Genomic DNA, 25,418 nt, shown 5'->3' on the forward strand with positions numbered 1-25,418 from the left:
AAAAGTCTTACCTAGAAAGATGATTCTTGACTACAAAATGTTTCCTTAAAAAAAAAAAAAGGAACAGAAATACTCAAGCATTGCACATTTTACATAGTATTTGCTCTAGACAAATGTTAACAGACTGTGTTCTCACATTCATCAAGCAACTATTCAAACTGGACCTGCTTTTCCAACGTTCCACGACACTAACAGACATGCAGGTTCTGCAGCCAGACACCCAAGACGGGTCTCCTTTGCTCACACCGTAACACAACTTAGGCATCTTTTTTGTGCTTCCTTCAGGAAACTGCAAGAGAAGCCAGGCCTATCTCAGGGTCCTCGTGATCAAATGAAAACTTGTCTGACAGCTGCTTAGACCTGCCAAGTACTTTAAGTAGAAACTCAGTTCAGCCCTCATCAAGCTGGGCACTTTTCACATCGGTGGTTTTTAGCAAACCACCTCAGCACACTTCAAGGTTGAAAACAATAAACAAGGCACTTCAGGGGCGGTCCAGCGCTCGACGCCGTCCCTCGCGCGCTTTGAAGGCCGCTTCTTTCACTTCTTCACAACGTTTGGCAGGAAACCTGCAGCAGGCTGCACTCGCCGGCAGCTCGGTACTGTCCCGGCTGGGACAAAGCTGGGACGCCACCAGCGACCATTCATCCCCCACGGGCGAGACCCACGCGGGGCTGCAGCCCTGTAGCCCGGCTTCCTCCCCAGCCTGCCGGCAACCTAGCAACGAACCGGCGGGCCCACAACGCCTTTCCATTTTCCCACGTCCCGTCCCTGACTCCTCCCAGCCGCCGCGGCGGCAGCAGCGCATGCGCAGCTCCGCTTCCGGCCGCCGCGCCTCGCTACCCACAAGGCTCCGCGCCGCCGACCTGTCGCAAAGGCCGCGTTGGGGGCGGCGAATGAGCGAGGCGCTTTCCGTGTGGTCCGGCGGCGGTGGCGGCCGGCTCTCCCTCCTGCTCCCGCCGCGGGGTGCGATTCCCCGCCGGTCTCCAGCCGCGTCCCAGCCTGGCCGGTGCTCCCTGCCTCCTCCGCCATGCCCCCCAAGAAACAGGCTCAGGCCGGGGGCAGCAAGAAGGCGGAGCAGAAGAAGAAGGAGAAGATCATCGAGGTGAGGAGCCGCCCCCTCCCCCACTCGCGCGCCCGCCCCCCGCGGGACTCGGGGCCGCGGCGGGCCCTGGCCACGTGTGCGTGTCCCCCCACGGCGGTGTCCAGCGCCCGGGGCCGCTGGCCGGCCTCTCATCGCTATAGTGACGCGCCGGCCCCGCCGCCCACGCGCCGCCCCGGCTCGGGGTTACAGCCTTGGGTGCAACTTGGCGAGAACCGACCGGGGCCGAGGGTTCTCGGGGGCTGTGTGCGCAGGACACCTGCCCACGGGCTCGGGTCGGGCTTTCTGGAAGGCTGACTCATGATGGGTTTCTGTGAGCCCATCACAGGTTTGCTGCTGATTTTTCTGGAGCCGGCCGATTGTTGGGCGGCTGTTGGGAGCCACCTCGCAAGTGTCCAGGGCCTAGAAGGAACGGAGGTTTCTTTCGGCTTGCACACACTGCCTGTTAGATAACGCACATTCCAAGTCAGATGAAATAAAATGGATCCGGTTTATAGTATCACTAACCGTGCTAAATGCCGCATCCTGTGTGTTTTTTGTATGTTCGTTCTGTAACTCCCTGATAGCCTAATCTTTAGATTCTTGGGTGCTCTACCGTTGTTTTCAAATAGCTATTAGTTCTCCAAGGAGCGTGAACCCCATTTGACGTTTCATAGAGAGCCACCAGTAATAAGATTATCACTTCCCTCCATTTCTGTTAATCCTTCTCATAATTAAAATGAATAGCCTCTTGTGTATTTTTCAGTATCATTTGAAAGACATGACCAGTTTACTACATGATGGTATTTGGGTGATGGGCAGCCTTTAAACTAAAACGCTTAAGAAGGAGGAGTTTCCCTTGGCCAAGTTTCAACTCTGAAGTAGAACCTGTATTCTTGGCTAATTTGTGCTGTGTAAAACTGTCATGAAGTGCCACAGACAGTAACCAGCTGTTTAAAAACAAAATGATTGTTGCCTCTACACCTCTGTTCATCATTGCTTTTTATGTTATTTGAGAGGCAGAGTGTGAGTGGGAATCTATTGGTTCACATCCCAGATCACCAGGACTGGGCCAGAGCCAAGTGTAGACTCCTGGAACCAGGAAAATGTTAACGCAGTTATTCTGACCATCTCTGTTGCCTTCCAGAATTTGCATTAGCAAGTCAGAACCAAATCCAGGAATTCTCCCTTAGGAGGTGTCTATGGACCGCTAGGGCAGGCTCCCACCTCTGTTAATCACCTGGGATGATTGTTCTGGAGACATCTGGTGTTGGGTAAACCAAGGGCAGTTTAAGGATTTCATTTTAAGTTTTCTTTACTAAAGAGTAACTTGATAGACTGCTATACAAAGTAACATCGTGAAGGGCAAGCATCAGAGTGCTTGGGCTGGAGAGACCGGGCTGCCTTCCCCCAGGTCCAGTCCTGCTTGTGCACACCTTGGGTCCTTGCCTCCAGGGCCGAGACCTGGGTTACATTCCCCTCTCTTCTACCTGGTCACTGGGGGAAGGGACCCCATTTGAAGTGTGAACCAGCCAGTGAATCTTTGTGTCATTCAAAATAGAATTTCAGGGTCACATGTCAATTTGAAGTCCATTTTAGGCACAAATGTAATTTTTTTGTTTATTCGAGAAGCAGATGGATTGCCTATCTGGCTGGTTCACTCCTCGGATACCTCTGATGTCCAGCACTGGCTGTGCTGAGGCTGGGAGCCTGGAACTCTCCAGGTCTCCTTGCTGCCAGGGACCCAGCGACCCAGCGACCCCAGTCATGCCTGCCGCTTCCCAGGGCCTGCACGGAGGGAAGGCTGGCATTAGTAACAGAACCCAGGTGTCCACTCAGGCACTCTGCTGCTGGCTTCTTAGCCACTACGGTAGTGCATATCCCTGTTTGGGGTTTAATTGATACGGCTGAGTGTTTGTTAAGAAAATTGTTTGTAGTTATTCATGGTATCCCATCAACTCTCAAACTGTAATAATTTGTAAGAAGATTATTAAGATAATATAAATACTGCATTCTTTAACTGACCAAAGAAAGTGAGGGAAATTAAGCATGTTTTCTTTGTTTGCATTTAATGCGTATAATGGACTTTTTTTTTAACTGTACTAAAATTTTTGCAAACTCAAATGTGCTTTATGTTTGCTGCACTGAATGGAGTACATGAATACTGTAAATCATTAAATTCCCTCTGGTTAGGAAACAGTATATTTTACTTTATTCAAATACATAGACAATTTTGTCTTCTCTGAAGGCCCAGCATGTTTGTAGAACCAAGTTTAACTTCCTGCTCCCTTATTCAACTTTTATTCGAAATAGTACTTTATTTATTTACTTTTAAAATTAAGATTATTTTTATTTGAAAAGCCGAGTTGTGGGGACGGGGGGGGGGGCAATTTTTCATACATGAACTCACTCCCCAAATGGCCACAAATGCCCAGTCTGAGTTATTTGGAGCCAGAAGACAGGAGCCTCTTCTGGGTTTCCCCACATGGGGGCACCCAAGAGCTTGAGCAATCTTCTGCCGCTTTCCCAGGCCATCAGCAGGGAGCTGGATCAGAAGTGGAGCAGCCGAGATACACACTGGGGCCTCTGGGACATATTTTTATATACATTTATGAAGCTTCAAATAAAATAATTTTTATTACCATAACAAAAAATTAAAGGGAAATATATTTTCTGACAAACTCTTAATGAGCATAGTTGAAACTGCTTCAAACTAGTTACTGATCTTGATAATCAAATATTGATACCAAACACTTTTTTACTTTGTTGATTGTCTGTTTTGATGTGTAAAAATGAGCACATCAGAGTCTGGTTAATTTGGGGAGATCTTATATACATAATTGTTGGAAATTCTAAATGTAGAGTGGCTAGCAGTTACAGCATTTGCATTCTGTATGGGTGCAGGTTCAGGTCCTGGCTATTCACTTCTGCTCCAGCTTCCTGGCCTAGAAAAGCAGCAACAGGTGGTCCCTGTCCTTGGGCTTCTGCATCCATGTTGGAGGCCCAGAGGAAGCTCCTGATCTGACCACAGCTGCAGTCAGTTGGGGCATGAACCAACACATGGAAGATATTTCCCTGTATCTCTGCCTTTCAAATACTGACATGTGTAAGTTTAGTCAAAATGAACAGTGTCATCATATACTTTTATGCAGCTGTTTGAGTAGACTTCACAACAAACATTGCAGACTGGCACTATATCCTAGTGGCTAAGGTTCTTGCCTTACATGCACTGGGATCCCATATGGGCACTGGTTCGTATCCTGGCTGCTCCACTTTCCAACAAGTTCCCTGCTTGTAGCCTAGGAAAGCGTTAGAGAGAGGATGGCCCAAGGGGACCCTGCACCTGCATGGGAGACCTGGAAGAAGCTCCTGGCTTCAGATGGGCTCAGCTCAAACCATTGTAGCTACTTGGAGAGTGAACCAACAAATGAAAGATTTTTCCGTCTGTCTCTCTCAGTAAATCTGACATTCCAACAAAAATAAATACTTCTTTTAAAAAAAATTGTTAGCCTACTACCACTTGGATCTCAGTGTATGGAGGCTCAACTTTTCTTATTTACTACTTTGCACTGCCCAACTCCCCAGTTCAGGTTAATTTTTAGTTAAGAGTCTGTTCTAAGTTCCAAGAAAAGAAAGCCTTTTTGAAGCATTCTAAATTGTAAACCTGCTGTTTCAAGAGACACTGCGGAATCCCAGAGCCACAGTGTTGACGGTTGGAAAGTTTTTATGTACTAGTCGACACAGTAGCTTAACCAGTTTTCTGGGAGAAATCATCTTCCACCATAGATGAAACAAAAGAGCCAAACATACCTTGATTTAAAAACAATCTTTCATTTAATAGCTAACACTTACTGGGCTAGACACAGTTCTTAGTGTTTTGAGAAAAGGAGAAGCGAGAGTACATCGCTTCTTTAACTCTGTCACTGAGTTTAATGATTATTACCCTTTTTACAGTTGAAGAAATGGGAACAGAGGTAAATAACTTGTCCCCAAGGTTACTGAACTAGCAGGTGGCAGAGCGAGGATTGAATCTAGGAAATCTGGCTTGCTGGTTCTTGCTGTAAACCACTACTTTACATTCCTCTCTACATTAAATCTTACAATTTTTCTAGCAACCCTTAAGATTTAGAGTTACATTCACCTTCTAGTTTAAAAACAATAGCCAACTAAAACACAAAAACCGTGACCAAGGTTTTCCAAGTATGGTTGGCAATAGAACTTGGGCAGTCCAGCTACAAACTTAGGCTCTATACCACACTGCCCGTGTCTTCTTAGTATTGTAGCTTCAAAGAGTTGTTTCCCACTTCTCACTTTCTGTGTTCAGATTTACGGAATTAGATAATACTGTCTCACAGATTTTTTGTTAAGTAAGTATTGAGAAGTCTGTTTAATGAGTGTTAGATAAATGTGCCTCCTTTCTCTAAAAAATAATTTCTGAGCTATAACCTAATTAGAGACTTCCAGAACAACTCATTCATTATCTCTTCAGCCTGGTTAATTATGTATTAAAGCACTTTAATTAAAGCTGAAAACTTTTTTCTTCTGAATCTGAAGTCTACATACCCAACTATAAATTGTCCTATGAATACTTTTCCTAAGCTGAATGTGTCCTGTTAGGGGACTTTTTTCTTTCCTGATTTTTTTTGTATTTATGTTTACCTTGCTTGGCCTTGTTTACTCATAGTTTACATCTCTGTAATTCCATATAGAGCATAGATGGACTCCTGGTCAGACTGCTCTCTGGCAGAACATTTGTATATGCAGTTACACTTTGGTCCTGATTGGGTGGTATATAGATTCTCATCTCCCTAGTAGGATATTTTTATTATTATTATTGTTGTTATTGTTATTGTTTTGGTACAAGAAAGCTGGTATTTCAGACCTGCTAACTGCACTAAGGTCATCTTTAAATCCGGTTATATTTCACTTTTTGTTCTAGAAAAATAAGGGGAAAACATCCATCAAAAGCTTAATGAGGAAAACCCAATCGTATACTTTGCTGAATCAGCAGTAATTCTTATGGACTGTTAAAATTCTGCAATGTGTTTCAGACTATATTTTTCATATACATAGGCATGGCGTTAGGAAATTCTTTTAATTTTTCTATTATATCATTTTGGAATAGTAGAACATGAGCCAGGAGCTTGCATTTAACACAGCAGTTAAGGTACCACTTGAGATACTGCCATTCCACATGGAATTGCCTAGAATCAAGTTCTGACAAAAGAACAGAGCAGTCAGGACTGAGTGCTCACCTAAAAGTGTGTTGAGGTTCAAGTGAATTTGCTTGGGAGGCATTGGTAATACAGACGGGCAGACTGAAAACTGGGCATTAAACATAAGAGTTCTTACCTATTACAACTTGCTGAGATTACAAGCACTCAGTGAGTTGATTACTTTCCAAGAAATTAGAGGTCTATTGCTTGCAATAAGGTGGGAACAAGAGGCCCCTCTCCCCTTTTTTAACACTAGGCACCGAAGAACTATTTCATCTTAGCAATTGGTAAAAATTTATGCTTCTCAGTATTTTCTTTATCAAATTTTGTTGTTGTTTTAGCTCCCTGCTAAAGGCCTAGGAAAAGTAAAGGGAGATGGCCGAAGAGTTTGGACCCTCTGGTACCTGTTTGAGAGACCTAGATGGAGGTGTTAGCTGCTGGCTTCAGCCTGGCTCAACCTTGACCATCGTGGCTATCTGGGGAGTGCACTACTCTGTTGAAGCTTTTTTTTGCTTGGTTGATTGTTTTTGGGTTCTTTGTTTTGTTTTTTCTTAAGGATTATTTTTATTGGAAAGACAGATTTACAGAGAGAAGGGACAAAGATCTTCCATCTGTTCACTCCCCAGTTAGCCACAATGGCCAGAGCTAAGTGATCCAAAGATCAGGAGCTTTCCTCCAGTCTCCCACAAGGCTGCAGGGCCCCAAGGCCATTTTCCACTGATTTTCCAGGCACAAGCACAGAACTGGATGGGAAGTAGAGCAGCTGGGACACAAACCAGTGTCCTTAGCTAATTGAACCATCACACTGGGTCCTTTTTCTATCTCTCTTTCTGTAACTCTACCTTTCAAATAAATAAATTCTTAAGTATATAAATAAATAGATTCAGTTGGTGTTTTGCGATTTCTACCCCAAAAACTTACATAGGCTTATTGCCTTCCTAGCTGGTGGATCTTTCCATACAAATTGAAAATACACTGAGGAATACAAAGACCTGGTAGTTAGTTGGTTTCTCATTAGGTGCCACTCTGCATTATGGTAAAGCCCATTATTCACGCCCACTATATTAGCTATATGAAGTTAAAATGCACTAAATGGCTTTTGAAGGTATTGATATGAAATCAGCTGACATCAGAGCCATACGCTCTGAAGGCCATGGACATTTTTTCGTTTTTGGTGGCATCTTGCAGTTTTTTGATTTCCTTGGCTGTTTCGTTCTAATGTCTGTCTTCACATTGTCTCCTCTGTTTCTGTGCTTTCATCTTTTAGAGACACTAGTCATGGCACTTTGAGCAACCATAATCTAGTGTGACCTCAGCTTACTTGCAAAGTTACTTCCAAATACAGTCACATGAAAGTATTCTGAAACTGTGATTAATGTTACAAATGGAATTTTTTTTTAAAGACTTTATTTTTGTTTGAAAGTCACACAGGGAAAAAGAAGAGACACACAGAGAGGTCCTTGTCTGCTGGTTCACTCCCCAAATAGCTGCAACAGCTGGAGCTTCTTCCCAGTCTGCCACGTGGATGTTGGGGCCCAAGGACTTGGGTCATTCTCCACTGCTTTCCCAGACTACCAGTAGCAGGATGAAAGGTGAAGCAGCCAGGACCCAGTTATCCATATGTGATGTTGGAAACACAAGTGGAGAGTTCACTAGCTATACCACCCCCTACAAGTTGAATTTTTTTTTTAAGTATTGCCTAGGGGCCAGCATTGTAGCATAGTGTCACCAGCATCCCATATGGACGCTGGTTCGGATCCTGGCTGCTCTGCTCTGTACAGCTCCCTGCTAATGGTCTGGGAAAAGCAAACAAAATGGCTCAAGTGTTTGGGTACCAGCTGCCCGCTTGAGAAACTTACATGAAACTTGTACCCCCAGCTTTGGCCCCGGCCAACCCTTAGCCACATGGGGAATGAACCAACAGATGGAAAGTTTCTCTATATATACAACTTTCAAATAAATGTTTTTTTTAAAACTATGTTGCTTATTTGGTATAGCTCAATTTTTAACATTTCTGCTTTAGAACAATGGAGAATGTGTGCTTCCCATTATTAATTTTTGAAAGGATATTTATTACTGTGAAAATTAATCTGGAATTTAACTTATCTTTGGCTTGTGTAGTATTTCCCAAAATATTTTCAGCAATACATAATCCTTCTGGAAAGTCCTGAATGGGAAAATGCATATTGAAATAAAATAAGACTCGGAAGTGTAAGATTTATGCCGTATCTGTCCTGGTTAAGGCTCAAAGAAATATTGTGGTTAAAGATTTATTTTTTAATCAGTTTGAAAGGCAGAGTTACAGAAAGCAAGAGAAGAAGAAACAAAAATTTTGCATCCACTGTTTCATACGCCAAATGGCTACATCTGCTGGGACTGTGCCAAACCAAAGCCTAAAGGATCCCAGAGTCCTTCCAGGTCTCCCCCATGCGTGCAGGGGCCCGAACACCTAGGCCGTCTTCTGTTGCTTTTGCAGATGCTTTAGCTGGGAGCCGAATCAGGGATGGGCTAAGTTTCAAACCAGCATGTAGTAGTCTGGTGGCAGCCTACAGCACTGGCCTCCCAAATGTTTTCTTAAACTGTTTGGATTGTGAGACTTACCCCGGTGTAACAGCTGTCTATCATACAGAACTGGAAAAATTAAACTTTAGGAAGTGGATCATAGAGTAAAAAGTTTAATGATAGTTACAAGTATGTGCTGAATAATAAAGAGTCCTAGGTAATATTTTGACTGTCATATATTGCTTTGACTAAGTGTTATACAAAGAAATGTAAAACATTAGGGAGAATGTTTTTAAAATAAATAAGTTAAAGAATGAAAATATGTATGTATATAAATTGTTGAAGTATTTCCATGTTCTCTCTTTTAGGACAAAACTTTTGGTCTAAAGAATAAGAAAGGAGCAAAGCAGCAAAAGTTTATCAAAGCTGTGACTCATCAGGTTAAATTTGGTCAACAAAATCCACGACAGGTAAATAATTTAATTTTTATGAGTGTAAGATTACACAGCATCTGCTACAGATAAAAAGCATTTGCTATTGTATTTTTAAAGCTTTAATATCTTTTTTTACGCAGATGTACATCTTATATTTTCCTGTAAGCCATTTCGATAGTTATTTTTGTATAACATTGGCTGCATGCTATTCTGTAGTAGGCTTATTCATCTGTTTCATTACTTCTAAGTGATCACTTTACAGCTTTCTGACACTAGGAACTCTGTAAGAAATATCTGCATGTGTTGAACATGTGTATAGTATCTCTGGCAGAGGTTTTCTGGTGACTTTCTACTTCAAGGGAAATGAATTTATAATTTTGACAAGTTAGTCCAGTTACTTTGTGTATATGTTTTCATTTACAGCAGATGATAAGTTCTTGTTAGTATAATCTAATCTGAGCGGTGTAAACTGATGCCTCTTGTGTCCCTCACTATTGGAAAGTGGGGCCCGGCGGCGTGGCCTAGCGGCAAAAGTCCTCACTATTGGAGAGTTTATTTTTCATATGCTCTTGGCCATTTGAATTGTACTTCTGTGACCACTTCAGTGCAATACTCTTTTTTTGTCTTCTTGTCACTTTATCAAAAATGCCATTTGTATAAATTGCAGGAAGTTTGTGATGTCTTACTTATATTTTGCCATGCCACACTTTTTAGTTTTGTCACGTAAGTGTAGTTTGTAACAAATACAGTTAAATGGTCTCCCCTGCCACTAGATAGTGCATGGTTTTCCTGCATTTACCTTGTTTTTATTTTCAGTTTACAATTTCTCATAAATTTGTTTTATGTGTCCTTAAGTTTGCTTTCTTTTAAATGAATAACCTCTTGTCCCAGGACCATTTATCTTACTGAAGTTTTAAATATATTAGGCTTTACTTCTGGATTCTTATTTCTGTACTACCTAATATATATCACTGAGTACTACATTCATTTTTATTATAGTAGCTAGTAATATACTATTAGCTATTAAAGCAAGACTTCTCCCAAGAACATTCCTTTTAATCCTCATGTGAATTTGAAATTTATTCATTGGAAATTCATGCAAAACTATTTAGGACTTTTACTGCTTTTAAAGTTCTTTCATGTGTTAAAATTTTGTAGTCATGCCCTTTTTTTTTTTTTTTTGCCATTCTTAGCTTTTTTTTTTAACTTACAGAAACACTTTTTTTTTGTTTTTAATTATTTGAATGGTTTCAGTGGGCAAAGGGGTAAAAAAGATCTTCTGATTTGCTCCCCAACTGCCAGACTAATACCAGAAATCTCAAACATGAGTTGAGTCTTCAACAACAGGGATGTCAGAGACATAAGGACTTACATCCTTTTTAATGCAAGGGAGAAGAAAATCAGTGTTTTTTGTTTTGTTTTAAGATTCATTTATTTTTATTGAAAAGTCAGATTTATGGAGAGAAGGAAGACAGAAGAGATCTTCCATCCTCTGGATTTACACCTGAGTGGCTGCAGTGGCCGGAGCTGAGCCGATCCAAAGCAAGGAGGTTCATGTAGATCTCCCATGCGGGTGCGGGCTCCCAAGGCACTGGGCCATCCTCTAATGCTTTCCCAGGCCACAAGCACAGAGCTGGGTGGGAAGTAGAACAGCTGGGATACGAACCAGCACCCATATGGGATCCTGGCTCATACAAGCAGATGAGAACTTGAGCCACTAAGTTAACATGCTCTGCCTGAAAATATCCTAACTATACTTTAATTTTTTTTTTTACATCCCACTATCAGAATATGTATTTATGAGATAATTAATCTGCATCTGAAATAACTTTCTACTATATTGACTACAAATCAATTCTCAGCTTTTTTTTGAACCTCCAACCTGGTTCTTGAAGCAACAATTGTTGTTCTTCCAAACTGCAAATTGTAATAGCCTGGTTTAATAAAAATGTGTTTTTGATTTCTAATATTTGCAACTTCTACATCTGTAGAATCAAACAACTAGGGATCAGAACATTTTTAAATGTTGTTACTGCCATGTAGTATGTTTTATTTATTTATTTTTTGAAGATTTATTTATTTTTGTTGGAAAGACAGGTATACAGAGAGAGGGAGAGACAAATATCTCTGTCCACTGATTCACACCCTAAGTGGCTGCAGTGGGCCAGAGCTGAGCCAGCCAGGAGCCAGGAGCTTCTTCTAGGTTTCCCAAGCAGGTGCAGGCTCCCAAGGCTTTGGGCCACTGGATGGGATGTGGGGCAGCCGGAACACAAACTGGCACCCATATGGGATCCCAGTGCATGCAAGATGAAGATTTAGTCACTAGGGTATTGCGTCAGGCCTGCCATATGGTGTGAAATTAGGCCTATGATGAGTATGTTTGCCTCTTCACTGTACATATATTTAGATTTTTCTTGTCAATAATTCCTAAACAACATAGCATAGCACTTATGTTGTAATTAGTTATTATAAGTAGTTTATAAATAAAATAAATGGTAGGATGTGAGTAGGTTATGTACAGATAGTATGGCATTTTATAGTGGGCATGAGCTTCCATGACTTGGTGTCCTCAGGGGTCCAGGAACCAATCCTACATAAGGACATCCAGGGACAGCAGTGTGGTCTGACCTTAGAGTCGAGCAGACCTAGGTGTCAGGTGTGCAGTAGAAGGACAGTTAACCTTGATAGGGTTTCTTCTGCTGGTTAAATGGGAAGAAAATATAAATCTTCCGGCAAACGTATGAATTAAGAATACTTCTCTTTATTCCCATAATTTCATTTTCAATCTTCTCTTGGTCAACTTCCTTTTTCTTCAGGGGAGAAGTATTTCAAATGATTCCAGATTTCATAGATCTGAAAACGTAAAGCCGTAAAGCTTGGAGCTGGCAGTTAAATTTTAGAGTACATTAAATATTACGGGTTTAATATTTTCTTGGCACTTGGACCGTGTTATGTGACCCTGGAGTGCATTGAACTCTCCATGTAGTCAGTAGTGCTGCTGTTAGAGCTGAGCCTGAGGTACGCCTCTGCACAGTGCTGCGGAGGACAGCAGTGCTCTCAGAACTCCTCGGTTGGTGTCTCTTCCTCAAATACAGAGTGAGGCTAAAAGGATGTGGCCACGCAGATTTTTTTACACTGCTCCCTCCAACAGCTTGAGCTCACCTGCAGATCCTGAAAAGACCTGTTCTGCCAGGGTTACTGTGTTGTTCCCAGTATGCCTGAAGTAGCCCAAGGAAGAATGTGTACAAGGGGGTATGGGCAGAGCCTGGGTTCGTACCTCTTACTTCTTCTGTATACACAGGGTAGAGAATGAAACTGGGGATAGGAGAAGAGAAAGAGGAACCTGGGATCTAGTCAGTTACTACCTTGCTTTAGTACGAATTCCATGGAGCCTAGTGTTTTCCATTTGAACTACTTCAAGTCATAAGGCCATACACATTTGTCAACCAATAGTATAAACTGTATTTTCTTGATTTTTAACTTTTATATACTTAGATAGTTTGTGAGCCTCCATTACACTTTTGCTCTTGTCCCATATGTTTGTGGTAGGGCTTACAAGCAAAGAAAACTTAGTAAATATATATATAAAGTGACTTAACTTTTTTTAATATTTCTGTTTAAAAATATTCACTATATGATTTGAGTCAGCATAGGGATATCTTTGACTTTATTACAGCATTTGGCCATTCCTTCCCTAAAATTTGTTTCTTCAACTTTTTGTTTGTTTGTTTGGGTCCTAATTTCTACTTCTTTTGATATTTTTTAGTCTTCATGGTGGGATGTTTGTAAAGTTTGTATTCCCTTAACCTATGTAGTGTTGGCATTCAAGAAAGTATCCTTTGTTCTTCATACTTTTTTATACTATCTTTAAATAATTTCATAACACCCCAAATTTTACCAGTTGCTATCTAAGCTGTTACTTCTGAAATCTTTATCTCGGTCCAGACTTTCGGGCTTCATGCAGTCTGTATCTGTATGCAGCTGCCTTCTGCATCGCTCCACCTAGATGCTCTGTAAGCATCTCATACTCAGTATGTCCTAAACTGAAATCATCTCCACCTGCTACCCTGAAACCTGTTCCTCCTGTATTCCCTGTCTTGTTTAACAACACTAGACATGGCATGTGATAATCCTAGACTCCTCCTCCTCATTTCCCTGGTTCAGCAATTCATTTACTGAGTTCTGTTTCCTAAAGAATGTTAGCTGTCTTTTTTCTGTATCTTAACTGCTAATACTCATGAGCTGCTCTTGTGTATTCTTTCCTAAAACAATTGCAATGGCTTCTTTGCCCTCATTCTTGGATTCTTATTCTATGCTCCACAAAGCTAGCATCATGATTCTTAGGAAATATAACCTGATCTCGTCACTGACTGACTTTAAACCCTTTAGTTCTATTTATCACTACGTGAACAGTCCAGACTCCTCATGGATAGTTCTCATACTTTGTTCATCTGATACTGGTGTCTGCATTGGCTACAATCCCTTTCTGCATTTCTTTTCTTGCCCATCAGGAAGACACATCCATACAGTTTTTAGCTGAATCTGATTTTCTTAGGCATATTCCCAGAGTCTCATGTATTATTACACACAGCTGTTGACATGTCTGTCTTCCCACTAGGTTCTGAGCTTTAAATAAGATCTTTGTCTTTTCACCTTTGTATTCCCTGTCATCTAACATAGGACCTGACATATATATGTTTGGATGACTCCTCTAATCATAGTAGGTATGTAAATTGTGTGCCTGGAACTATGTTATGTGTTACATTTAGTCTCCTACGCTGACCTAGCCAAAAGGACACTATAGGTATTGTGGGTGGTATATTTATTGTATGGGACCATACATATATTCAGAATGTTCACATCTCTCATCTTCAAAATGCAGCCATTCATTACTGGGGAATGGGTTGCTTTCATAGGGAGAATGACCTAGGTGAAAACCATTTACTAAATATGCGGGGCATGTGGTTAAGGCTTAATAAATGCTTGTTGCTATAAGCTTTTGAAAATGCTTTTAACTAGGCATGGTACCATTTATAGAACAAAAAGAATCATTTCCAAGTTTAGCAGTTTTAATAGTTTAACCTCAGCATTTACTAAAAATAAAGCTATTTTAACACTGAGAAGGTAAAGAACATACATATATATATCAAAATCTGGATGTCCTTGTTATACTAGTTGTAACTACCAAATAATTAATACAACTTTCTAAACTGTCAAATTTACATTTTAAAACTGGGAACGTTATAGGTAGCACAAAGTGAAGCTGAGAAGAAATTGAAGAAAGATGACAAGAAGAAAGAATTGCAGGAATTAAATGAGCTCTTCAAACCTGTGGTTGCTGCTCAAAAAATTAGTAAAGGTAAATTTTAATTTTCAGAGCTGTTAAGAACTATTGATTTCTTTATTTTTTATCTTTAGCTATTAAGGCAGTTGTGTCTGCTACAAATTTATCAAAATTAATAGGTATCAGTGGCTTATCTGGGTTTCTCTATACAAGAGTACTTTAGAACGTTTGTGGGAAAAAATGGAAATGACTGATAAAAGATTTAAGATGATTGGTTAGCCTTGCTATGGCACCTGACTCCAGCTTCCTGCTAGTACAGTCCTTGGACACAAACTGTGCTAGCTGAAATAATTGGGTTCCTGCCAACCATGTTGCAGACCTGGGTTGAGTAGGCCAAATTTTGGCTGTTTTAGCCATTTGGGGAGCAACCCAGCAGGTGGGAACACTTGCTCTTTTTCTCCCTATGATCTTTCTCTACCTCAGTGATGATAAATCTGTTTTGGCATAGAAAAATTGGAATGCGTGCATAGTTTTTCCATCATATTCACCATTCAGAAATATACTAGTCTCTGCATTTCCATTTTCCATGAAATTTTTGAAGTTCCTTCATGTGCAGGGCTGTGCCTTTGTACAAGTAACTGTGATTTTAAGCATTAGCCTTATTTTTTTTTTAATGTAAATTTAAGAATTTAGAGTCTTTCAATTGATTTATAATATCCAGTCTTTGACAGTAGTTGAGGCAAAGCCATGGTTGATTAGGTTGTAATTTACAAATTCTTTTGGCACTGTACCTTGATTTGTATGTTTCTCTTGCCTTCTGCTTCATTGATTCCAATTAGACAAATGACTATGAAATAACCTATCTGTATATTTAGTTTCGCACTACTTGCTACCTTTTAAAATGAGATTTAAAAATACATTAAAAGTACTACTTTTTAAAAAAAAAATACATGCTACTTAGTTGTAAGGACAGTTTCCCCTAATATCAGTGAAGGAAGACTCATCATTTAGCCAAAAGCAGTGATAATGTTACATACAAACTATATTTTATGACCTGGCAAATGCTGCTTGACACAGGTGCAGATCCCAAGTCCGTGGTATGTGCATTCTTCAAGCAAGGACAGTGTACTAAAGGAGATAAGTGTAAGTTCTCTCATGACTTGACGCTGGAGAGAAAATGTGAAAAGCGAAGTGTTTACATTGATGCAAGAGATGAAGAACTTGAAAAGGGTATGTCTTTTAACATTCTCTTAAAGTAACTAAGATATGTACTAACTTGAACATTTCAATTTAAGGATTATGTTTGTAGAAATAATTGGATTTGTTAGCTTTTCACAAAATCAACTTGCTGTATTATGCCCCTTTTTAAATAAGATCAGAAATTTAGCAAACAGTGATTGATTTCGTATTTCAGTGTTGCCCTTTTTGTTCAATACAACTTTCACTTTTGCCAAACCCAGTTAGGAAGCTTTGATGCATGATTTCGCACTTATATTCCAAGTCCGTTGTTTTAAAAGAAAATTTGTTAGTTTATGAATCTTGTGGTACAGCATCACCATCTTTTAAAAGAGATGTGTTACAGAAGCATCAGGAAAAAATGTGTTTACTCTTCATACTTTTTTTTATTTAGATACTATGGACAATTGGGATGAGAAAAAACTGGAAGAAGTAGTGAACAAGAAGCACGGTGAGGCGGAAAAGAAAAAACCAAAAACTCAAATAGTATGTCCTTTTCTTAAATTGAGTTGCTGTGATATTTTCTCGTTAGGCAGAATTATGTGACAAGGTATCTGCTGCTATTTTCTACTGAATTTTTCTGTAAGTTGTTAGGAAATTAAATTTTATCGTGAGAAGATGCCTGGAGTTTTTTTCAGGAGGGATTTACAAGTTACATTTTATGAAAATCTTGTTCGGAAGAAAGCCTCTGAAAGCCCTGCTTTAAATGCCATGTTCTAAGGGGAATGTGGATGAAATAAATGATACTCAGATAAGAATTCTTTGCTTATTTTTTGTATAATGAATGGAGACATGTTAAATTTGCACACTTAATTAAATAATTGTTTATGTAATTAGGAGACAATCTTAAATTTACAAAACTATGTACATGTACTATTTTAATACTTTATTTCTTTATTTGAAATGTAGCTTCAGAGAGAGTGGTAAAAACAGAGATCTGCCACATACTGTTTCACTGCCAAATGATTGCAGTGGCTGAGGTGCCAGACCAGAACTCCATCTTGGTCTCTCGTGAGGGTACAGAGCCCAAGCACCTGGCCCATCGATCGTGGGTTCCCAGGCTCTTTGGCAGGGAGCTGGATTGTAAGCACTGAGCAACCACTGAATTATTCTATACAGTTTCAAAAAAAGGATTTTTGGTGGGTAGTAGTAGTTGTAGAATTCTAGGACAGATTCCAAGAATTAGTAATTTCTCAGACTCTGTTCATGTTTACATGTTTATCTAAATTTAATTATAGAGAAAAATCTTAGTGTGTTAGAAAAATTCTAAATGTCATTTGTACAGATATCTACAGATATCTAATGGATTTTTCTTTTTCCTTTCTTTTTTTTTTTTAAGGTAGAACAGAATTTATGTTAACTTTTCCTTATTGGTGAACCTTTTACAGGCACCTTCAATATAGTTGCAATTTTCATCTCTTCATATAGATACAGATTTTTTTTTCTACACAGTCATTCACAGGTCTTCCATCTCATTTTCTTTCTTTTTTTTAAGATATTTTATTTTTAATGGAAAGTCATATTTACAGAGAGAAGGAGAGACAGACAGAAAGATCTTCCATCTGCTAGTTCACTACCCAAGTGACCACAATGGCTATAGCTGAGCCAATCCGAAGCTAGGAGCCAGGAGCCTCCTCCAAGTTTCCCACATGGGTGCAGGGTCCTAAGGCTTTGGGCCGTCCTCGACTGCCCTCTCAGGCCACAAGCAGGGAGCTGGAAAGGGGGTGGAGCAGTTGAGACACCAAATGGTGCCCATGTGGGATCCCCGTGGATGCAAGCAAGAACTTTAACCACTAGGCTACTGTGCTGGACTGCACCTCATATTTTGAAGGGTCATTTCGCTTTACATTCCTTTTCTGCCATTATGATTCAAATGTAAGAGATTTCCTGAAATGTCAGATAATCCAAATAGTTTTTATGTAATTACTGTATGGAGTTAATTTTTTGGAAAGATAAAAACTTTTAACCCAGTTATATATTATTTTGAAAAATTAAGCTTTGGGTTACATTAACAAAAAATCTTTCTTGTGAATTTCAAAATTCAAGACAGTTGCTAAAATGGAAACATTGTATTAATCTTCTCTAAAGAAAGTTTGATAAATTTTTATTTGCATTTCTGTACATGAGAGTGCTCTGTACCTAACTGGATAGCCAGAGGGAAGTGAATACAATGTATTGATTCCATATACCTGACCAGTTAAGTTGGAAATAGATTACACTGAGCCACTGCTTGTGAATAATGTTGTTTCTGTAGGTGTGCAAACATTTCCTTGAAGCCATTGAAAACAACAAGTATGGCTGGTTTTGGGTTTGCCCTGGAGGAGGTGATAATTGCATGTATCGGCATGCACTTCCTCCTGGATTTGTGTTGAAAAAAGACAAAAAGAAAGAAGAGAAAGAAGATGAAATTTCATTAGAAGATCTAATTGAAAGAGAGGTAAATAATTTTCCTATCATTAAAAAATGGCATAGTATTTATTGTGAAATTCTATTATTTACCACTTGGAGGCAATGATGTGTTATTATGAAAGAGGAAATACTGTGACATTTTCCCTATGCTATTTCTTGTTTATCTGAATTGTAAACCTCGCCATAACATTAGCAAACCAGGACAGTAATTTTCAAATTTATATAGCAATTTTTTCTGACCAGCTTGTGGATTGTCATATTGCCCATAAGACTTTTATTAGAAACACTGTCTTTTCTTAGCTCAAGCTTGTAGCATACATCCTTTCTCTGATGTCTTTTTCCCCCTGCTCTACTAGTCATTAGCACATATATAGAATGGGTCACTTCAGTTTTTCAGTTACGGTTACCTCTGGACGTTGTACTCTGCTCATAAAGGAGAATGGATCTATGGGAAATTTCCTATAATCCACAATATATTAGCATAAATGTGTAAAGTATCTAACAGTAAATATTTAGCATGCTCAGTAAGTCTGAAGGGGTTCTTGAAAAGTTGCTCCAAGATCAACCTCATTCCATTTTCTACATACTTTGACTCTTATGTGATTTTTTTTTTTTGGTATATATTTAATACCCAGTTATTGGCACTAAGAAGCAGGAGATTATTTTTTTTCTGCTTAGTTTTATTCCTCTCATGAGAAACACAAGAGAAATTGGATATTTTTATGGTGCTTTTTATACTTATTATTTTTAACAACTGGTGCATGTTAAAAGAATTTTTCATCATAAATGTTACAGCTAATACTTGGAAGATAGTGGAAAATAATGTTTTGTTTTAAGGATTTATTTATTTTCATTGGAAAGGCAAATTTACAAAGAGATGGAAAGACACAAAGGCAAAGGTCTTCCATCTACTGGTTCACTTCCCAAATTGCCGAAATAATCAGAACTAACCAGAGCCAGGAGCTCCTTGCACGTTTCCACCATGGGTGTGAAAGCCCAAGTACTTGGGCCATCCTCCACTGCTTTCCCAAGCCATTAATGGGGAGCTGGATGGGAAGTAGAGCAGCTGGGACATGAACCATTGCTCTCATAAGATGCAGGTGCTTGGAGACAGGATTACCTGATTGAGCCATCACGTTTGCCCCCAGAATAATCTGTTCTGGACACGCATTTCACTGATTGTCATGTAAAATAAAAATAGTTTATTTCAAGCTGGTTGTTCCTGGGATATTCATAGGCAAGATATTTATTGTAGTAAGAGAAAGCTGCTGTTAAACACTATTATAGGTTTCTCTAAGGACAAAAATTAACTGTTTATATTTGCAGCGTTCTGCCCTAGGCCCAAATGTTACCAAAATCACTCTAGAATCTTTTCTTGCATGGAAAAAAAGGAAAAGACAAGAAAAGATTGATAAACTCGAACAAGATATGGAAAGAAGAAAAGCAGATTTCAAAGCAGGCAAAGCACTAGTGGTATGTCTCGAATTAACTTAGTTGATTTTATAATTTTTGTGTCATGTAAGATTTTATGCTTATATAATCACTAATGTCGATGATTAGGAAATTTTTGAATTCTGAGTTTATAATAATTTCTCACTAGATCAGTGGTCGTGAGGTGTTTGAATTTCGTCCTGAGTTGGTCAATGATGATGATGAGGAAGCAGATGATACCCGTTACACCCAGGGAACAGGTGGAGATGAGGTAAGAAGAAAGTTTTCTCTTCATCTGCTTAGGTGTATGAAAAACAAGAGAATAGAGCAGCATGGTTAAAAGCACTAGTACTAAAGCCAGAGAGCTTCAGTTCAAACCCTTAGGCTGTCAGTGGGAAAGTACTTTCTTTTGGGCCATATTTAGCTGTAATAAGAACTTAATGATAATGCATCCATCTCAGTGTGAGAATGAAATGAATTAATGAATTTATATTGCTGTGCAATTATAGAACTTAGGATATTGTCTGATATATAATTGCTGTGTGTAATGACTGTAAAAATTGCTTTTGTCTTCCCTCAAAACCAAAAAGAAGGAAAAAAGCCTTTTTTAAGACTATGCTGAAAGAGCGATTTTGGAATGAGTTACTTATTTAAAAAGAGTGGGGAGAATGAGTTGGGGGCAAATTGAGTAATAGGTAATTTGCTGTTGACTTTTTATTTGTAACAATTGTTTTTTTCTGTGTTATTAAAGGTTGATGATTCAGTGAATGTAAATGACATAGATTTAAGTCTGTATGTCCCGAGAGATGTAGACGAGACAGGTATTACAGTAGCCAGTCTGGAAAGATTCAGCACATACACTTCGGATAAAGATGGTAAGTATGCTTTCACGTAATTCTGAGAACTAAGAAACAATCTTAAAGGGGCTTCAACCATGCTTGGCAAATTTAGGGGTTCTTTGGTAACTAGCTGATAAAGTGTGGTTTGGCCGTATATAGAAGTAGAAGTGAACAGCAGAGGCTGTAGAAGTGAATAGAGTCATGGATGTGGAAGATGAAACTGGCATAGGAAAAAATTTGCAGGTATAACTTATAAGTTCTGTTCAGTACCTCCTGAACTCAAGATTTGCTTTGGTTAATTGGAAGTGGCATTGTCTAGGTACTTCTTCATAGAAGAAGATTTTAGAGCTCACTGCAGAGCAGTTTCAGTTGCTGCCTATAATGCTGGCATCCCATAGAGTGCCAGTTCAAATTCTAGCTGCTTCACTTCTAATCCAGCTCCCTGTTAATGTGCCTGGAAAAGCAATAAAAGATGGCCCAAATCCTTGGACCCCTGCCGCCCACATGAGAGACTGGATGGACTTTTCCCTGTAACCTAGCCTATCTCGTCCACCCCTGGCCATTTCAGCCATCTGGGTAGTAAACTAGCAGATGGAAGATCTCCATATACCTCTGGCTTTCAAGTAAATGAAATCTTTTTGCCTCCTCAGTCTCCCTCCCACACACACCCCCAATAAAAACGAGCAAGGAGGAAAGTTCTTAGTAAAAACCCTGGGAAAGTCAGAAACAACAAACAACAAATGGGTTGTCACATTAGGAATATAGTTATAGGAATAGGGTTACAGTTTTCATGAGGACTATATGAATTAAGGTATGAGGAAAAACCACTTTAGTGAGTGGTGATGGAACTAGCATTTTAGGATACAGGAGACCTAGAAATATGTGTAGATCAGAGAAAAAGGCTCTGGTACACAAGGGTGTAAAGGAGCTCAGGGTGGGTATTTTGTGCAGCTGTTATTCTTGTTGCTGCTTGGGCCACCCACATCTCACATCAGAATGCTTGATTTATCTGTTTCCAGTCTTGGTTCCTACTCATGTGCACTCTGGAAGGCAGCAGTGGTTGGGTCCCTGCCACCAGCATGGGAGTTTGGGGCATTTGGGGAGTAGATCAGCAGATTGAGGGTATCTTTTTCCATCTGTCTACATATCTCTGCTTTTCAAATAAAATGAAAATGAATTTCAGTGTTTTTCAAAAATTAGTTTTGAAACAGGATTTGAAAGTGTAAGTAATAATTAAGTGGAAGAATGAAGGGAAAGCTGTCTAGGTGTATTTGGAGGTGAAGATTGTTGATATAATTTACGTCTAAATGTACTGTGAGTGAAGGGTTTGAAGAGAAGGTGAAAGTTTAGAACGTTTGATGTTGGATAAAAAGGTAGGAGTAGTGATTAAGAAAAAACCCGAAGGAGAAAAGGGTAAACTTTATTTTTACAACATTCAAAACACAAGTAGTAACTTGAAATCTCACCTTTGCTCCTGAGATCTGAGAATGCGATCCATACTACTGTCTTACCAACATGCAGACTGAAATGTGGCTTTGGTAACATAGACATAGAGGAAAATATCTCAGAGGCTATGGTCCATAAGACTTTATTATCAGACATGCTTTAAATAGCTAAAATCTGAGGAGAAATAGCTATACAATGCTAAGTTTTTTTTTAAAATTTGGTTTCATGCTGATTTTACTAGCTAGTGTGACCCAACTGCTGTTTACAAAATCGAAAGCCAACTAACTGCTAATATTATGAACATTTTTGGTTCTACAATGATTTACTCAAACATTATGTGGATGGGGACTTTATAAACCTAATTGCTAGGTTAGGTAGAATACGCAGTTGTACAAGATTTGTCTTAGTCTCAGATATATGAATTATTACTACACAAATGTCTAGTTAAAAAACTTTCAGGGCCAGTGCCCTGGTGTAGCAGCTTAAACCTCCACTCGTGATGCTGACATCCCACATGGCACTGGTTCAAGTCCCAGCTGCTCTACTTCCAGTCCAGCTCTTAGCTAATAACCTGGAAAATATAGGCTGGGCTAGCTCCCACTTTTACATCTATTTATGGAGGAAAGCAAAGGGTAGAAGATCTAAACTTTGCTAGAGTAATCATGAGCGTTTCATAGAAAAGGAAAAAGGAAGAGTAATTATTAGTCTGTGCTGTCAGTTGTCAATGGTTTACTCAGTTGCCAATAGTATTTACTCTTTCTAGGTCTTTTATTGATTTGTACTTTTATTTTTAGAAAACAAATTAAGTGAAGCTTCTGGAGGCAGGGCTGAAAATGGTGAAAGAAGTGATCTGGAAGAAGACAATGAAGGGGAGGCTCAGGAAAATGGAGCTATTGATGCCGTTCCTGTTGACGAAAATCTTTTTACTGGAGAAGATTTGGATGAACTAGAAGAAGAATTAAACACACTTGATTTAGAAGAATGACACCAAGCAAATCAGTGAAAAAATTGAGTCAGCTCAATGTGAGTTGAAACTGACTACATTAATTTTTTCCAGCTAGAATCAACAGGAAGTTTGTTTCCCATGCTGATTATGGAGGGTTAATTCTCCTCCAACAAAGGAATATTCTCCCTACGTCTTCTCTTCTGGCTTTGACTACGTCTCATAGTAAGTTCAGAGTAGTTCATAATAAATTGAAAGTATAATGGTCATTGCAGAAAATGATTGATTGTTGCAACTGTCCACTCAAGTAGGAATTGTAACTGCTTTTTCAGCTTTTGGTTTTCATTGGGCATGTGTTATTACCAGGAACTACATAAATTTACATTTAAAATACCCCTCGTTTGATGCAGTTTTTAATGGGTGAGTTCATTTCCTTTGTATTTATGTTTAAAAGACTGCCTCAGATGACACTGTACATCATAAACGAAACTGCATATGCAGATTCAGTGTTGTATATCTTTTGGACAAAAAGAGTGAACATTTAAAATGGGATTTCCTCAATCTGACAGGATCAGCTATAATGCCCTCTGTTAAGCTGTTTAAACGTTTTTCCTCTTCTTTTTTGCCAATAAAGTTGTAAATAAAGACTGTCATACATTAAAATCTAATGTGGGTTTTTAATTTTTCTGTGAAAATGTTCTTAGTATTTCTAGCTTCAGAATTTGAAGTGTTATATGCTATCATAATACGGCTATTAACTTAATATTTACACAGAACCATGTGGTATGCTAATGCGTTGTGAGTTTAATAACATTAATCCTTAGCTTCCAAAAGAGACTATGGATTTCTTGAATTGATAGATCATCAACCTAATTAAAAGCCATTAATAAATTGAGCCAAGTAGAATTTTAAAATTGTTGCTAAGATTGGGGCCAGCATGGCAAATCACCCACCCTGTGGTGCTGGCATCTAATACGAGCTCCGGTTTGTGGTCTGGCTACTGTACTTGTGATCCAGGTCTCTGCTTATGGCCTGGAAAAACAGCAGAGGATGGCTCAGATCCTTGAGATGCTACATCCATGTGGAGGATCCCAAAGAAGCTGCTGGGTCCTGGCTTCAGAACAGCTCAGCTCTGGCCATTGTGACCATTTGGGGAGTTAACCAGCAAAGTGAAAGACACCTCTGTCTTTCCTTCTCTTGACTGTAAAATCTGCCGTTCAAATAAAAATCCTTTTCAAAAAAAGTGTGCTCAGATCTATTAATTAAATAGTACATATTAGGTTCAATTATTTTTAGGAAGAAAGTGAATAAATTCTAGAAAACTTTGAGCTAAAGGTTGAAGCACATTTCAAATGATTCAAAATCCTATTCTCATTATTTAAGGATTATGCCTTATAAATATCATTAGTTTTTGTGATTTTTTAAAATTATACTGTGCTTTTGTTATTTGCAAATGTAAGTAAGTAAGTAATGTAAGTAATTAAGATGGTACCTTAACTGAATTGTCCAGTGAATCCAGTTTCATCTGCCTCAGATAAGTTGTAAGACACTAAATTTCTATATTTTAGTTTGTTTCTTTATTTGCATGTAAAGGTTAAGATTGAATTATCTCTAAATTGCTTTTGAATTGTAAAACCTAACAAAATACTGTGGTAAATCAAAGCTGATAAAGTGCAAATTGACTTCCTAGCTGTTCAGTATCAGCGGTATAATTTACATTTTTCAAATATAGACCATCGTAAACCAAGCTTTTCCTCTCATCTGTAGTTAAATTACACATAAATTCTTTGAGATTGGGCTTTAAAGTTTATAGCCATGAAGTATTTGTTGTGCGTGTGTGTGTGTGAGAGAGGGAGAGAGAGAAACCTTTAAAAACATCTTTATAACTGGGAGAAATGGGGAAGGTTTATGTATCTGTGCATTGAGTATGTATGTACCTAACACAAGTCAGGAGTGGGGGAGAGGTGGAAAGATCAGTTAATGTATAGCTCCCAAGATGGCTACAATGGCCAGCACTGGGGCCAGGCCAGAGACGGTGGCTTTCTCCAGCTCTCACGCATGTATGGCAGGGCCCCAAACATTTGAGCTGTCTTTGCTACCTTTCCAAGACCATTATCAGGGTTCAGAAGTGGATCAGCCAGCACTGGTTGTAATAGCTCTACAGGCTAATCCTCTGCCTGCCAGCACTGGCATTCCTGTGGGCCTAGGATCTTCATTCATGTCACAGCTGCTCCAGTTTGGATCAAGCTCCCTGCTTGTGACCTGGGAAAGCAATAGAGGATGCAAGTAATGGCTTTTCTACACCATAATGCCAGCCTCAGAAAAATGGACATGCTGTTGCCTTGTTTAGTACTGAAACATTTTCAGAATGGTCTAAAGAGGTTGAACCTTTTTAAACCTATAGCCTGCTGGCATTGTTCCATGATGATTAAAGCTGCCTGCCTGTGACAGGAGCATTGCATTTGGGCACCAATTTAGAGTCCTGATGCTCCATTTCCAATTCAGCTCCCTGCTAATGTGCCTGGAAAGCAGTGGAAGATGGCACAAATGCTTGGGCCCCTACTACCCACCAGGGAGACTCAGATAAAACTCCTGCTCC

At 39.3% G+C, this 25,418-nt stretch overlaps 1 protein-coding gene across 1 annotated transcript; it reads left to right on the top strand.

Annotated features, from left to right (window-relative positions):
• The first annotated feature begins 859 nt into the window (after positions 1-859).
• ZC3H15 (zinc finger CCCH-type containing 15) lies at positions 860-23,482 on the top strand. The gene is made up of 10 exons (XM_040971828.1): positions 860-1,103; positions 9,166-9,267; positions 14,479-14,590; positions 15,593-15,745; positions 16,146-16,237; positions 18,006-18,188; positions 19,487-19,633; positions 19,761-19,862; positions 20,343-20,466; positions 22,671-23,482. The coding sequence occupies exons 1-10, from the start codon at positions 1,029-1,031 to the stop codon at positions 22,859-22,861; spliced, it is 1,281 nt and encodes a 426-aa protein (XP_040827762.1). The 5' UTR covers positions 860-1,028; the 3' UTR covers positions 22,862-23,482.
• The last annotated feature ends 1,936 nt before the right edge of the window (positions 23,483-25,418 follow it).

Source organism: Ochotona curzoniae, unplaced genomic scaffold (assembly GCF_017591425.1).
Source record: "Ochotona curzoniae isolate NIBS_2020 unplaced genomic scaffold, NIBS_Ocur_1.0 contig_2210, whole genome shotgun sequence".
NCBI lineage: Eukaryota > Metazoa > Chordata > Mammalia > Lagomorpha > Ochotonidae > Ochotona > Ochotona curzoniae.

Coding starts and splice junctions, on each gene's coding strand:
- ZC3H15 (XM_040971828.1), top strand. CDS start 1,029: ATGCCCCCCAAGAAACAGGCTCAGGCCGGGGGCAGCAAGAAGGCGGAG. Junction 9,268..14,478: donor GTCAACAAAATCCACGACAG/GTAAATAATTTA, acceptor GGAACGTTATAG/GTAGCACAAAGTGAAGCTGA. Junction 20,467..22,670: donor ATACACTTCGGATAAAGATG/GTAAGTATGCTT, acceptor TTTTATTTTTAG/AAAACAAATTAAGTGAAGCT.